At 41.0% G+C, this 15,462-nt stretch overlaps 1 protein-coding gene across 7 annotated transcripts in view; it reads left to right on the forward strand.

The window, feature by feature from the left end:
* The window catches only part of LOC102565281 (fibronectin type-III domain-containing protein 3a), a 93,450-nt gene that overhangs the window by 48,261 nt on the left and 29,727 nt on the right, over positions 1-15,462 (forward strand). For 5 of the 7 annotated variants that reach the window (XM_019487900.2, XM_059732757.1, XM_059732758.1 and 2 more), the window contains 3 exons: positions 6,696-6,771; positions 8,001-8,077; positions 13,462-13,690. In XM_019487900.2, the coding sequence (XP_019343445.2) occupies positions 6,696-6,771; positions 8,001-8,077; positions 13,462-13,690 (382 nt within the window). Of the gene's footprint in view, positions 1-4,365; positions 4,421-6,695; positions 6,772-8,000; positions 8,078-13,461; positions 13,691-15,462 lie in introns of all 7 variants that reach the window. The other 2 variants (XM_019487899.2, XM_059732760.1) reach the window with 2 other exon arrangements.

A 15,462-nucleotide genomic window follows, 5' to 3' on the forward strand; every position in this document is an offset into this window, starting at 1 on the left:
TTTGAAAATGTCACTCTGCATATGCAATGGTCTTTGGAGGTATTCTTACTCTAAGCTTAACAGTGTACTGAAGGAAAGATTGTAGTTTCTATTTGTATGATATGGAGGTATCTTTGCCTCTTTTACTAGTGCCTGCTTGCCTTATACTGCATACCAGCTCCTAAAATTACATGCAGCACGTCTGCCCAGGCGGAAAGCTCCTGCACGGCAGCGTGGGATGCTGTGTGGCAGCTCTCTGTCTCCACTTGCCCACGCATACCCCCTAGGGCAGTCTCAAGAACCCTTGGTTGACAACCCCTGCTTTAGGGCACCCAGTGCACACTAAGAATTCTCCATCTTCATAATGTGACTCGTCTCCTGACAGACATTGGGGATTTATCTGTTTGAGCAGTTTTGCATGGACAGTGATTGGATCCTCCCTATCTGGAGGCTTCCTAAACCCAGTCTTCTCTTGCTATTGCACTACATAAAATTTGGGGTTTAATGCTCTGAAAAGGTAGTTTGAGATGTTTGCTGCAATGTGTAGAACTCAAAAACAATGTATAGTTTTGTTGTCTCCCATCCATTTAGTTCTTAGATGATTTGGAAGTGTACCTTTGAAAGCAATATATGGGCCAGATACAGCAGTTCCTTTTATGGCATAATATACTTTATAGTTTATTATAACGGTTATATTTTGTGTCTTTACAGTTTTGCTTGAATAACATCAGCAGTAAATAATCCGTGAAGTATTACTTCATTCTTTAAAGCAGTAAAGTTAAGTGTCCATGTAGATTGGTGTTTTATTGTGGTGAGGTTTTTCTGCTTTAATGCACTTTGCAATGGAAAATGAAGGGTAAACACAAAGTAGAAAATGGGACAAGTAATCCTTAAGGAGCTCCCACAGGTTTTAAATTAGAAGTGACCTCTGCATACCATTATAATGAGCCAGGCATCTACAATTTTGTGTAGTCCATTGGGTTGTTAATTAGAACAACTTTGATCATGACACAGCAAAGCTAGGCAAAAGTCTGACACTCGTATATTTTTAGCTGGACTAGACCATCTTTGTTTCCTGGCTAAATGTTTGTTCTGTCCTTTAACACTTTTTAACATGAGACTTATGTCAAAGGCTGTGAAATTAAAATGTATAAGACTTCGGTTTGTTTTTTGTTTTCTGTTCTGGAACTAATGGCTAAGCCTCTTAAAGAAGCAATATATCTTTATTTACCTTAGTGTTTTTTGTGATAATTGTCAACATGTCCTATCCCAGCACATCTGATCAAAAGTTTATAACAACTGCATCATGTTGCCAGCCTTTTTTCATGTGATATACTCTGCTTACCCTTTTGCTGCAGTTTCTCCAAAGAGTAGATACTTTTACAAGCCAAAGAGCCAAACATTTACATTCTGAAAGTAAATTTAGGATTGCTATATAGCTGAAAGCAAGATATTTTTTGTTGCGACTGTGCAAAAGGACAGATTAATCAAAATGGGTTTATTTTAAAATTAATGCACAAGGGTTATTTTACAGGAATAAGACGCGTGATACAGCAAAAGCCTTTATTCCATTCAGTTGGGTACAGCAGTTAGTAAAGCAAAAATGAAGCAGGTAGGGAGTCTGATAGAAATGTATAAAGTTACCATGTGGAAAAAGACATGCAAGTGTGGAGGCAAAGAACAACCTTAAAAAAGTAAAATATGACCATTGCTTCTAAATACTTTTTCAAATGGTGCTCACCTTAATAGATTCTTAAAAATATTAAAAGTCACCTGCAGATGTAGTTAGTGTGATGGGAGTCTGGCAGCATATCTGTGCCAAGTTTCTCAGTACTGCTAACATTGGCCAAACTGAATTGTTATGAGCGCAAAAGGGTTTTTTTGAAAAAATTTTCCCAGTGTAAAGTAAATGCAGTCTTGGAATTCCAGTCCAGGAAATGTTTCAGACCAACTTGATTTCATCAGGAATCTCTTTTGGTTCACTTATGGCAGAGGTGCTCAACCCCCAACATTGTCATCCAGCCTGTGGGGCTCTCTGTAGGTCTGTGGCCCTGTGCGCTAGATCAGGTGGGCAGAGGTGGCCCAAGGCCCAATCCCAATGCATGGACCCATGCCCTACCATTCATTTGGCCTGCAGGGCTAGACCCTTGAGCACCACTGGCTTAGAGTGTTTCTGGTTAAAATACACTTCAGTTTTCTGAACAGTCTGTGAGAATCTGGAGATTCCATACCATTTCCTAGTAAAAAATCTTGGACGTGGCTGTTCAGCGTTCTCTGAAAGTTCACAGTTTGCTTTTGCCTTTATTGAACATGTCTACCTTTTGGAGTTCAAGTTTGCCATCAGATTAGGTGTCTGGTTGCTGGCTTCCATCTCCTCAGCAACCTTGCCTCAGCAAACCAAATTAATTCCCCCATTCTCTGGCATGCTCTGGCAGATCACTGCATTTTATTTATTTATTTATGTATTTTTGCTCCATTCCACCTCACTTCTGTCCCTCAATGATAGATTGCTCCTACTTTCCTAAAACAAGCAACATCTCTCTTCCCATTCACGTGTTTTAACTCATACAGAAGTGACAAAGCTGCTTTGCCAAATGGATGGACCTACTTAAATTTCAGTTCATACTTTAAGTGTGCCAACTTTTTAAGTAGGACCTGTTATTTATTATCTTCCTCACACAACTTTTGTGAATCAGAAACAGACAGTGGTAGTACTGTCTTAAGAGGGCTGTTTACAGGGTGCACTTACAGGGTGTGTTTATTTATGTTTAGGTACAATTTTTGTGATGATAAAGTTCACGTAAGGTCATGAGAGCAGGGACCATGTCTTCATAGAATCGTAGAAAATGAGGATTGGAAGGGACCCTGGAGGTCATTTCGTTCAGTTGTTCTCTCATACCTTTTTTGTACGAAGACCCATTTTTACACATCGATGGCCAGTCTCTACCCAGTGCCCTTCACTCCTGACCCACTGTTTCCCAGGCCCCAGACCCGTAGTATATGGGCAGGGGGGTGTGAGGGATGGGGGCCCCAAGCAGCCCTTTGCAAGTTGGAACTCTGACAGCCTGCAAGGGAAAAGCCATAGTTTCCCACATATTTTTCTCCTTTAAAGGAGAATCCATTCTTAAAGTTTGTTGGTCCATTTTTAAAGTTTGTCCATGGCCCTTCCATATATTCTTGCAACCCACGAGTTGAGAAACACTGATCTAGTCCAACTGCCTGCTCAAGACAGGACCACCCCCAACTAGATCATCCCGGTCAACGTTTGGCTAGCCAGGTCTCAAAAAGCTCCAAGGATGGAGATTCCACCACTTTGGGTAACCTACTCCAATGTTTGAGTACATTCCTAGTAAGAAAATTCTTCCTAATATCTAACCTAAGCTCTCTTGCTGGAACTTGAGACTGTTGCTCCTTGTTCTGTCATCTGCCACCACTGAGAACAATGTAGCTCCATCCTCTTTCAAGCCCCCCTTCAGGTAGTTGAAGCCTCCTATTAAATCCCCTCTGTCTCTTCTTCCCTAGACTAAATAAGCCCAGTTCCCTGAATCTCTTTCCTCATAAGTCATGTTCCCCAGCCCCCTCACCATTTTTGTTATCTATCCACATCCTTTCTGTAGTGGCGTGGCCCCAAAAACTGAATACAGTACTCCAGATGTAGTCTTACCAGTGCTGAATAAAGGGGAATAATCACTTCCTTTGACCTGCTGGCAACACTTCTTCTGATGCAGCCCAGTATGCCGTTAGCTTTCTTTGCAACAAGGGCATGCTATTAGCTCATATTAAACTTATTGTCCACTGTAGTCCACAGGCCTTTTTTCTGCAGAGCTGCTGCCCAGCCAGTCAGCTCCCGGCCTGTACTGGTGCATGGGATTGTTTTGTCCTAAGTACAGGACTTTGCACTTGTCCTTGTTGAACCTCATGAGATTTCTTTTGGCCCAATCTTCCAATTTGTCTAAGTCTCTCTGAATCCTAGCCCTACCCTCCAGCATATCTAGTACTCCCCCCAGCGTGGTATCATCTGCATATGTGCTGAGGGTGCACTCTATGCCATCTTCCAGTTAATTGATGAAGATATTGAACAAAACCAGCCCCAGGACTGATCCCTGGGGCATTTCATTTGGTACCAGCTGCCAACTGGACATCAAGCCATTGGTGCTCCAACCACTTTCCTGTCCACCTTATTGTCCATTCATTCAGCCCACCTGCAAGAATGCTGCGGAAGACCATATCAAAACCCTTGCTAAAATTAATGTATATCGCATCCACTGCTCTTTCTGCATCCACAGAGCCAGTCATCTCATCATAGAAGGCAATCAGATTGGTCAGGTATGACTTGCCCTTGGTGAATCCATGCTGACTGTTCCTAATCACCTTCTTCTCCTCCAGGTGCTTAGAAATGGATTCCTTGAGGATATGCTCCATGATTTTTCCAGGGACTGAGGTGAGGCTGACTGGTCTGTAGTTCCCTGGATCCTCCTTTTTCCCTTTCTTAAATATGGGCACTATGTTTGCCCTTTTCCAGTCATTTGGGACCAATCCTGATCACCATGAGTTTTCAAAGATGATAGCCAATGGCTCTGCAATCTCATCAGCCAGCTTACTCAACACCCTCGGGTACATCCTATCCAGCCCTATGGATTTGCATATGTCCAACATTTCTAAATAGTCCCTATTCTTTCACTGCTGTTGGCTGCTCGCCTCCTCCCCAAACTGCTGCCTGGTGCAGTAGTCTGGGAGCTGAACTTCAGATGTGTTTAAACAGCTCCAGGATCATTACGAGGTCCTAATACTGATTTTTTTTTTTTTTCTTTTTTCTTCCTTGAAACATGTTTTAATCAAAGCGGTGGGCAGTCTACCTGATGCATGCGTATTTGAGCTTGACAATGGTTGTATACAAAGTAAATAACTTTGTGGCGTCCACTTAAACTAAATCCTTTTGTTACCAGAATTCATGGTACTTCAGTCAATAACGTGCCACAGCAGTTATTTCCAAGACGTAAGTTAGCATCATGTAAGTTCACTTCTGTGTGCTCCCCTCCCAACAAGGCACAGAGTAGGTATTGCATAAGGGTTAATCATAACAAAGTAACACACACAAATACTGGAACACTTACAGGAAGCTAAAGCCAAGGTAAGCCATAGAACAACAATGGAGCATAAATATATTCTTAGTATGTATTTACATGAGCGTAACAGTATAATGAACAGAGAATAGCAGAGAACCATATAATTTCCTTGTTTTGTTTTTAAAAAGTTTTTGTTTTTAGCAAGTGGTTTTTATATAACTAGTTAGGACAGTTGCATGAAATTTACTCCAGTGTCTATAATGGTCTGCCTTCTAAATAGTAGTCTTTGCTAAAGCTTTGTAGGCTTAATTTTCTTTTTAGATCCACACAGTTGCATCTCTTACCATGCCCTGCAGGGGCTAAGAGCGCACACAGCCAGGGCTGAGTCATGTGTGGGCTGGGGGTTTTACACACCCCTGAGCCTTAGGGATGACGGCAGCTCTTATCCCCAAGTCTTGCTGCATCCCTGCAGCTGGGAACCATGTCCGCTCACATGGCTCCCAGCTACAAGCTAGATCCTGCTACACATGCAAATTAAAGCTGGGTAGCAACCACCTATAAAGTTAGTACACATTTTAGAGGTCTGACTTTTTATAGCTGGTTGAAGCTTTTTATCATGTGATAACTACTTTGTGTGTGTGTGTAGCTGGTCTTTAAGGTAATTAACCAGTTAATTGCATGCTACTTGTAAATTCCCAGTGGATAAAAAGATTGGATCCAAATGTCAGTTTAAGATGGAAAGGGTTAATATATCATAAAGAAATCATAAAAAGGTCAGGAAGGTATAGTAACTGTCAGTAGTTTCAAGTTTTTGATGTATCCAGCTAGTTTAAATAATAATAAAACAAGCCTGAAAAAGATTGACAGATGTCAAAAGAATCTTTGTGAAAGTAAATGTGAATATGTTGGTGTTGATTTGAGAAACTTAACCTTTGACCATAGTTGCGTAATCATGTTTTCTTCTATGCAAAACTACCAGGCCTTTTGGAAGCTGTAGTGTATAGAAGATGGATTTGATGTTTGTTTTAATGAAGGAGTCTGAATGTGAAACTCCAGACATTCTTCTGAACAAATGGAAATTATTAAATCCAGAAATAGCTAAATGACAAAAAATTAATTGAGGTCTTTTGAGAACTGATTGTTAAACTGTATTTTAACCTACTTTCAGTGAGGAAACAGGATGGACTCAAGGGTAGAATGTCCTCTATTAATACTGTCTCTTCATATACCCATTCCTATCAATCTAGTTAGTTCTGAGGTTGAGAGAATTATAGAAGAGAATGGAAAGCAAAGTGAATTCTCTTTGCATAATTTATATCTTGGATCACTTGGTATTTAAGTACAAGAAGTGGCATGAAAAGCAAAACAGAAAAAGCAAAGCTTAGCTATCCTTTCCACGGATCAGGCCTCTGGTAGGTATCAAAACCGTTTTGAGTTTTTCATAAAAAAGGATAATTTACTTTGTATCAAGACATGTTGGGAATTCAGCTCACGCTGTTTATTAGTATTTTTTTACTTGCCGTTTTGCTTATATACATTTTTTTTACATGTTCATTACCTAATTTTAAAAAAATGAAACTGAAAGAGAATTTTTTTTAAATCTCTGAAGTAAATATAACTTTCATTGAAATCATGGGAATTTTTTTTCAGGTTATTCTTGTGCAGGTAAATCCAGGAGAAACTTTCACAATTAGAACTGATGATGGACATATCCAGTGTATCCAAGGTAAAGGAAATTCAAATGTATGGCATCAAATGTTTTGTTCAACTGCAGAAAAGCAATCATAAAACTACTCCTTTAAAACTTCCGCTACATAATTTATTATAGGCATGTTTACATGTTCTTAGTAGAATAACACAGTAGTTTGTCCCATCTATAATGTAAGGGTAGCTAGGAAACTACTTGAAACTGTAGAAAAAGTTAAATTTAATCGGTTTAACTTTGCTAATTATAAGCAACAAGTTTTGCAGATAATTCATAGAAGCCAGTTAGAACATCATTGTAAACACCAATTAGTTTAACTAGCTGACTCCTCAGAATGTTAACACTTCAATGCACTGGGGGTTTCTGCCACACCAGGCTACATTATTTTGGATATTGTATGACAGGATCTCAATGCACTGCGGTGTACTTGTAGTCTGTTGCTTTTCAGGAGTAGATTCTGCTCTGCTGTGTACACTTACAAATGCTGTTGTGCTTAGGAGAAAAATAGTAAAATTCAGCAAATTTTAAACCTGGTTTCAGAATGTCCCCAGAGGATTAAATTATAGAGCTGAGCACTTCCAAGTTTGGAATAGCTTTTATGATGTTTACCTCAGAATGTTTTCCTGTAGTGATCATCTGTTCATTCTTTTTTCATTTCTTCTTAAGTGTGCTACTCTTTTCCCTAATCAGCTCCTCTTTCCCCAGCCCACTAGCTTGCCTAGCAGGGCTCCACACCCAGGAATTCAGTAGCAGGCATCACCCCTGAATTCTCAACCCCTTCAGGAACCCCACAGACTAAGTGAAATAGCTTTACAGGTTAGATCTGGCCAGTTGCCTATACCCTGGACATCCCCACTTTTAGCATATTCCATGTGCTATACTTTTCACATGCCCATTCCTGCTAATAAAAAGTTAATTAAAAAAATTCTTTAAAAAAAAGGGGGGGGGGGAATGGTCCATGCTGTGCAGGTTTACTTATTTCCTAAGTGTTTCTTTCACAATCATTATCATTAAAGCCTATCTTTTAAATTTAGTTGCCCAACCATACATTCATCAATATGGATTCAGAGTCTAAATGTTGATTTTATTTTATTTTATTTTATTTATTTATTGCAGTTTAGGTGCCTTCATAGATGTACTGATTACCTAATGGAGGCTATCATATTTGGTCAAGGAGTAACTCTCATATTTGGGATACCCTCTGTCATGAAAAGTGCTGACATTTTTAAATCTGAACTGTTCCTTTTCAGGTCCAGCACATGTTCCTCTGATGTCACCAAATGGTTCAATGCCTCCAATATTTGTGCCTCCTGGTTATGTATCTCAGGTAGTTATTAATGTATGGTTATTCAAATATCTCATTAAATCTATTCTTTACAACCCTAACAAAAATTAAAGATAGTTTTCAAAAACTAGTCCACAGAATTGATGCATCAAATATTTAACATTACAGTTTGTAAGCATTGTGGTTTTCTTCACAAGACAGATCTTTTATATCAGATAGCTGGTATATGGAACTAGGCTGAGACTTTCAAAGCTAAGTACTTACATGATCAACCTCTACTAAACTAGGAATTTCATATCCAAATCTGGTTGGTTGCTCAGAATCTTAAAGCCATCTTTGTCTTTCAGTGAGTGGGAGAGCCTCATGTAAGTTGCAAGGAGTTTCTCTCAATAGCAGTTTCGTTATTAAAAAGTATTTAATCCTATTTTAATACATTTTTTTTTTCTTTGTAAGCTGATACCATCTAAATTTTAATACCAGTCATTTTGGCTGTTGCTATTAAGAAGGCCATGGAGGATGTTGTTTTTCAGTTCAGTGAATAATTACTGACAGATATTGTAATCATCAGATGACAGTTAACTCACAGGAATAGATCATAGAATTGGGAGTTTTTAACCAGTATAACTCTTTTTTTTTTCCCCAACTAAGCATTTACCAAATGCATACAGGATGATGCTTTGGGGGTCTGTTTTGAAATGACTGGTCATCTTAAATTTTTTTTAGCACCTATCTGAAGTATATAATCCCCACACAAATAAATTAGGTTTGTAATGGACTTCAGAGAGAGACCTGCTCTTGGCTCTTCCGAGTTAGAGTGGTTTGGTTGGTTGTTAAAGCATTCTGGTTGTATGAGAGGAGTTTTGCACTATATTCTGGAATTGGTGGTTAGGTTTTAATTTGTCTGAACTTTCAAAGCTTGTTCCATAGCCAGACATGTTCAGTTGTGAATGCTGTCTTCTAGTTCTCTGGACTTATTGCTGCTGACCTCCTTTCTCCCTCCTGCCTCAAGTCCCTTTTTCCTGGTCTGTATAAAGACAGTTCCTTAAATCTTCTCTTCTTACAAAATATCTTTCCATAGGGCTTCAGGGGTTTCAAAGGTTTCTTTCTTTATCTGGTTGATACTCCACTGGAATAGATAAGCAGTTTATGAAGTGTAAACCTGAGACAAAAGAGTGGGTTCTTAGTTTGTTCAGAAAACCTGTCACTCTACACTCTAGTAGCTCACTCCATAGTCTCTGAGCAGACACCTGGCTGCTGCCACAGTGAATTTGTGTAGCTGCCACTGCAACTAAACATAGTCTTGAAGATGTGTGCTAGCTCCCTCAAATAATTTCATAAATGTTGGTGTGTGAACCTAACAGGACAAATGACTACACAAAACACTAACTAAATATAAAATGAACAAGCTGAAAATATGTTTTTAGTTGGAATAATCTCAGAACAAGAGTAGGGAGAGACTTTCAGATGTGAAGAGGAGGCTTTAGTTGAGTTCCAAAACTTTGCTGGAAGGACAATAACAATCTTTCAGAATGAAAAGTCCTTCTTTAGTGTCATATTATGGTGTCCTGACCAAAAAAAAAAAATCATAATTGTGCACCTCCTAGACAATTCAGAACTCAGACCTAATCTATGTTGGAGCATGAACAGTGTGGGAATGGTATTTAAATACAGTCTCAGCTAAAATGATTTATTTAGTGGTTGTGATAAGGATAAGTGATTTTTTTTTTTTAAACTTAGTTTCTAATAAGTTTGGGGTTTTTTAACTCTTCTCAGCTTAGTGTACATAAAAACTTAACTTTCTGCTCCCAAAGCTGTACGGAAGTAAGTAAAAAGTAGTAAAATTGTCTTCTAGTGGAATGGAATAAAATATTGAAATAATGGGCTTTGTGACCACTTCCAACTGACAAGTCACTTTTTTCCTTTGTCAGTTTCTATTTTCCATTTAATAGATCCATAGAACTTGACCATTAATTTTAGATGTACTTAGCTTTAGTGAATGTAATTAGTTCATTGTAGAAAAGTTGTTTTTAGAGAGAAAATTATTTAGATATTTAAAATGGGAACATGATAATGGATTAACACAGTTTCATAATTAGCCTCTTAATCTAGAATTAAATATAATCTGTTTTATATCATACCTATATTTAAAAAAATGCCGATAGTCCATCAAAATAATGGCAGTGTTACAAAATTACAAATGAGTTTGAGGTTACATCATAGCTGACCTTGTCATTATAACCCATGAGTTGACACATTTTCTTTCCCTTGAGAACAATATGAACTGAAAGTATTTTTCTGTCTTTTTTTATTGAGGAGCTTTTCAAAATGTGTTTGGCATTAGTAGCAGTTCCACATCCGCAGTTCCTGTTCAGCCAACTAGGAAATGCTGCAGTGATGACTTAGCCAAACAAAACATGCTTCTATTGGAGACTTGTGGAGGAGCTAGCAGAATAAAACATATGGTCCTTTTTGTGAAACTGCTCTGTTTTACTATGTCTTGTATAAGAGGAACTTTGTAGTAATATTGATACTGTTTAATACCTTTGGGTCATCCATTTGATTTTGGCTGGAATAACTCAATTTTGTTCTGTACAGAGATTAGGATTGAAGATGGGTTTACTGCACATAGTGGCTAGGGACAAACATTACACACAAACCAGTTTAAGCGATCAGAAACTGATTTAAGCCTGTAGCAGAATAGATGTTCAGTGCATATAAACCAGTTTGAAAATGGCTGAAACCAGTTTGAGATAAACCTGGTTGAATATAGGATCAGACTTAACTAATTTGGGTCAAACCAGTTTATGCAGCCTCTGTCCCAGACACCTTGCTGGTTCAAATGCATTGAAAATGGATTTAAATAAACCAGACTCCCCCACCATCCCAGCATGCTCTCTGGGCTGGGTGGGACTGTACTTTACATCAGGGCTGGCCCCTCCCCTCTGCTCCCTGGCTGGAGCTCCAGCAAAGACTGCAGGCACAGCAGGGTCTGCCTGGCTTCCCCCTGCCCTACCCCCCTCCCTTTGCTGCTTAAGCAGGAATCCCCTCCCTCCCTCCTATCTTCCACTGCACGGACCCCAGCCCCACAGACATGGCATGTGGTATGCTAGCTAATACCGATAGGTATCCGTGTGCTTGTCTCCAATTTTACTGGAACAGGCAGACGGAACAGTGACTGCTTAGGGTTTTTTTGAGCTAATCAATAGGTCAGCTGGTAAGTTGTTCAAGAAGAGTTTGAACTAGTGGAGAGAGGCTATTGTTTTGCTGATGGGGTGATTAACACTGTTATCAGCCCCCTGCTGGTTTGCTCACCTGTCAATTTGCTGCATACAGTATAAAGAAGCAGGGAGGGAGATTGAAAAGCTCCATATTGTCAACAGATGCATGCACTGCACCCCACACCCCGCCCCACTTTGCCTCGGAGTGCTGACTAGGGGCTGGCAACACTCCTGCCCCTTGTGCCGCCAGCGGGGGAAAAGCCTGGGACCATGCAGGCAGACCTCCCTAATGAGTCCTGCCGAGCCTGGCCACACACCCCTCAGTTCAGCTCCTGCAGAAGGGAAGGAAGGCTGCTCTAGTGCCCCCTGGCTTCCAGCCTGAGCCACTGGAGTCACGTGCCTGAATTTTCTCAGTCCAGAGATAATGTCTGTCCAGTTACAAACTGGTTCAGCCTAGCCAGGTTATGCTAACCTGCAAAGATTGAATCAGTTCACGCTTAGGCTTTTTGAATGTCTGACCCTGGCCAGTGTGTTAATTTTATGTAGGCCTGTATTTAATACAAATGTCTCAAATGTGTAAGTCTTGTAACCATCTATTGCTAAACAAAAAAATGCATTTAAAATGGATTTAAATAACTTTTTATTTCACATGACTGACTGTGAGGACTGTGTATAAGGAGAAATTAGATTTGTATCAGTCTTGTCTTTGACATGTATTTAGACTGGTTTCTCCTACCTACATCCCTGAATGATCAACACTTTATCATTATTTTATATTACCCAGTGATGTGTTAAAAGCTTGCAGAAAACAGTCTGTGACTCATAGCATTTGTAATCTAAATTTTAAATGTAGCACAATGAGTGGAGATGACAATTGATAAAGGAAGTGGCAAAGGAAGAGGTTACAGAGTATGCTGAATTTAGACCAGTCTAAAATTTGTCTTCTGAAGTAATGAGCATTAAATAGGAAAAGCAGTAGTCTGCTTTTCTCTCTTTCATCAGAACACATTCTGTCTTCTTAACATGCCTTCCATTTTATCATTCAACAACTATTTAAGCTGTTTGGGAGGCATAGAGACAAAAGGAAGGGAATATAACTGATTGTTCTTTGCCTCAAATGGGGTTTCAGAAGATGCAATAATTGCTTTTTGTTGAGCTTCTGACCAGGAACAATTTTTCTCCAGTGTCAGTGTGGTCTCTTGTTTTGGCTATGAATGAACAATTTGAATACTACCAGTCTGATTAATCTCCCAGCACCAATTCAGAGGTTTTGGGACCAATCAGAAGTGTGGGTACTGAAAAATGTAGCCTCTATGATAACAATTTTCAAGGAACCTGACTGTTTTTGGATTGATTTACCTCCGGGTGGTGAAAGACAAGTATCAGTGTTTTGTAGCTATAATCATTTACCCCTTATTCAGATGGACAAGTCTCTGTAGATTTTAGACTCTGCTTGTCTTTCAAATGTCTGTAAGATTTAGCTGAAGGGACATTGCTAGTTGTTCCAAAATATTGGTGTTCATTTCTAAGTCCCTCTTTTTTTTATTTATATACCTGTTCTCCTAAAATTTTGTTTCATCCTAATTACATTCCTAATTTAGGACTTCACTGTGTATTTATCTAATATGCTAATGTATTTGAGGTCGCGTATAGAGAAAACGGTACATGTACTTTAACATATTAAAGGGAAGAGTTAGGGCCTAGAGTGGCATGTAGACTTGAACTCAAAATAGACTGAATATACATATTGCCTTTTTTTCTTTGCTACTCTTGAAACACATTAGCATATTTTAACTAACATGGGCTATCACATCTTTTTATCCTGAGACAAGGTCTAAGATAGGTACTCTGTTACTTTTGGCACCAGTCCCTGGGAACAATAAAGGTGGCACCCATGAACAGTTTGGCAAATTCAAGTTAAACAGTAAATGAGAACATTTTATAATTTGTGGTAGGTTCTGGATTACTTTACACTTATTTGTGAGGCTCCACTTTTAAGATTCACTATCTCAAACTTAAGGTCTGTTGCAGTGAAGGCTGAAGAGTTTCATATGATTTGAAGTCTGTCTGAATGAGTGTCTCTAGAACTGTAGGCCAGTGTCAAGATACAAGTATAAATTAATGTAGGTATAAAGAGCTTTTAGTAAATGAATAGTAGTATTGTTTTACTGACTTTTTTTTCCTTTGGTTGCTTACCTCTCCTGACAGGTGGTGGAAGAAAATGGAGTCCGCAAAGTGGTGGTATTGCCACACTCAACTGAATTCCATCCTTCCATGCATCCCCCTCCACCACATGTGCCACATTACATGCATCCTCACCCTGCTTTGCTTCCCCATCCACCTCATCCAGTGTACCCTCCAGTTCCAGGGACAGGAGAAATACCACCACAGTTCATTCACCAGCATCCACCACCACCGCATGTTTATCAAGAACAAGGTGAGAATCATTCGTGTTATCATTTACTTGACAAAGGGGCATAGGCTTCTGGTTAGTGCCCCAGGATTAGGTGTGAAAGAAAGAGAATTCTGTCCTAGTCCTGTTGCAGACTTTCCACGTGAACCTGAGCAATTAATTTAACCTCTCTCCACCTTAATTCCCTATGAGTGACTGAGAGTGATACTTACCTAAGACAGATGTGGTGTGCCTAAGCCTGTAGTTTGTAAAGTGAAATCCTCAGATGTGACAATTCACATATCTGCAATGCCTCACAAGATAAGCTTAAATTTCCCATCATTTTCCCTTTTGGTTGAATAAAAATACAGAGAAATTGTATTTGCCTTAGTCACTTCCCAGTTCCTTATATTTGGGAAGCAATCACTGACAATTTAAAAGCTTGTTATGGGCATACCTAGTATTTACTAAAGAGCCTAGTGCAGGGGTGGGCAAAATACAGCCTGTGGCAGGTCCCTCAGTCCCACTTGGCCCAGGCACAGTCCAGCCATGGCACGTCCTGTTCACCCCCTGGGCACATATTGGGGCTGGGGTGGCTCTGAAGCTGGACTGCCTTTCTAGGCATCCCATGTGGCAGGTGGCTCCTTCCAACTGCCACCTCTGCTGGCCCCAGTCCCATGATACCAGCGGGGATCTATGCTGCACAGCCCTGACCCCATGCCTGCTCCGAGCCCGCCTGCCCAGGCTCAGCAGCAGCAGCGCGGGACAGAAGCTGTTGCTCAGCATGCAGGAAAGTGGCCCTTACCCCTTGCCACCACTGGGCCATTCCTGCTGCAACTGCCCAGAGCCTGTATCACATTGGGCTGCCCAGCAGGGCAGCAGTGGTAGCACAGAGTAGATGCAGAGCAGCCTGGCGTGGGCTCTCAGCAGCTGCAGCAGGAATACCCTTGTGGTGAGGGGAAGGGCCTGCTTTCCTCTGCACTGAGCAACATCTTCTATCCCATGTCACTACTGCTGAGCCTGGGGGAGGTGAACCCTGAGCAGGTGCAGGGTACACAAGGTCAGGGCTGTGTAGCACGGGTCCCTGCTGGTACTGTGGGGCAGGGGCCAGCAGGGGCAGCAGCCAGAAGAAGCCACCCCAGCCTCGCTGTGCGCCCAGTGGGTGGCAGGACGCACCATGGGCAGACAGTGTAGAGCGGGCACAGGATAGGGGGACCAGGCTGGGGCTATGCTCTGGTTCCCACTGATTCGCTTTGGGAGGGGTGAGTCCGGTTTGAGGCAGGGGCTCTCTGGTGGTGGTGGGGAGGTGCTGCAGGGTGCACGGGCTCTGGTCTGTTGCAGTGTGGGGGAGGGTGCTGACTGGCTCAGGGGGGTGCGCACGGGGGCTCCCATGCACACCCCACCATACCTGCAAATCCCACAACCACACCCTCCCCCACACACAATCACACACCCCACAAACACCTCACCTTCCTTTCTCCCCCCCCCCCCCCACTACACACACACACACGCATGCACTCGCGCAGCTCTGGGAGGAGCTGAACTCTATGTGCACACCCCCCACACTCACCCTCCCTCCCCAGTATACAAGAGTAAGACCTCATTTTGAGCTGTTATGCAATCACCTCTGTATATGCCACACACAAATCGGGACAAAAATTTTTTTTTAAGTAAAATTAACATATGTTATTGTCAATGTTTTGATTTTTGAGTTTGTTTGGTTTTTTTTTCCTGTTCCAAGATGGCAAACCCCCTTCCCAAAAGGAGTACTTCTGGGCACAAGGGGAGGGACTTCTGGTAACAAAGGTCAGGGGTTA

Source organism: Alligator mississippiensis, chromosome 8 (assembly GCF_030867095.1).
Source record: "Alligator mississippiensis isolate rAllMis1 chromosome 8, rAllMis1, whole genome shotgun sequence".
In the NCBI taxonomy this organism is placed as follows: domain Eukaryota; kingdom Metazoa; phylum Chordata; order Crocodylia; family Alligatoridae; genus Alligator; species Alligator mississippiensis.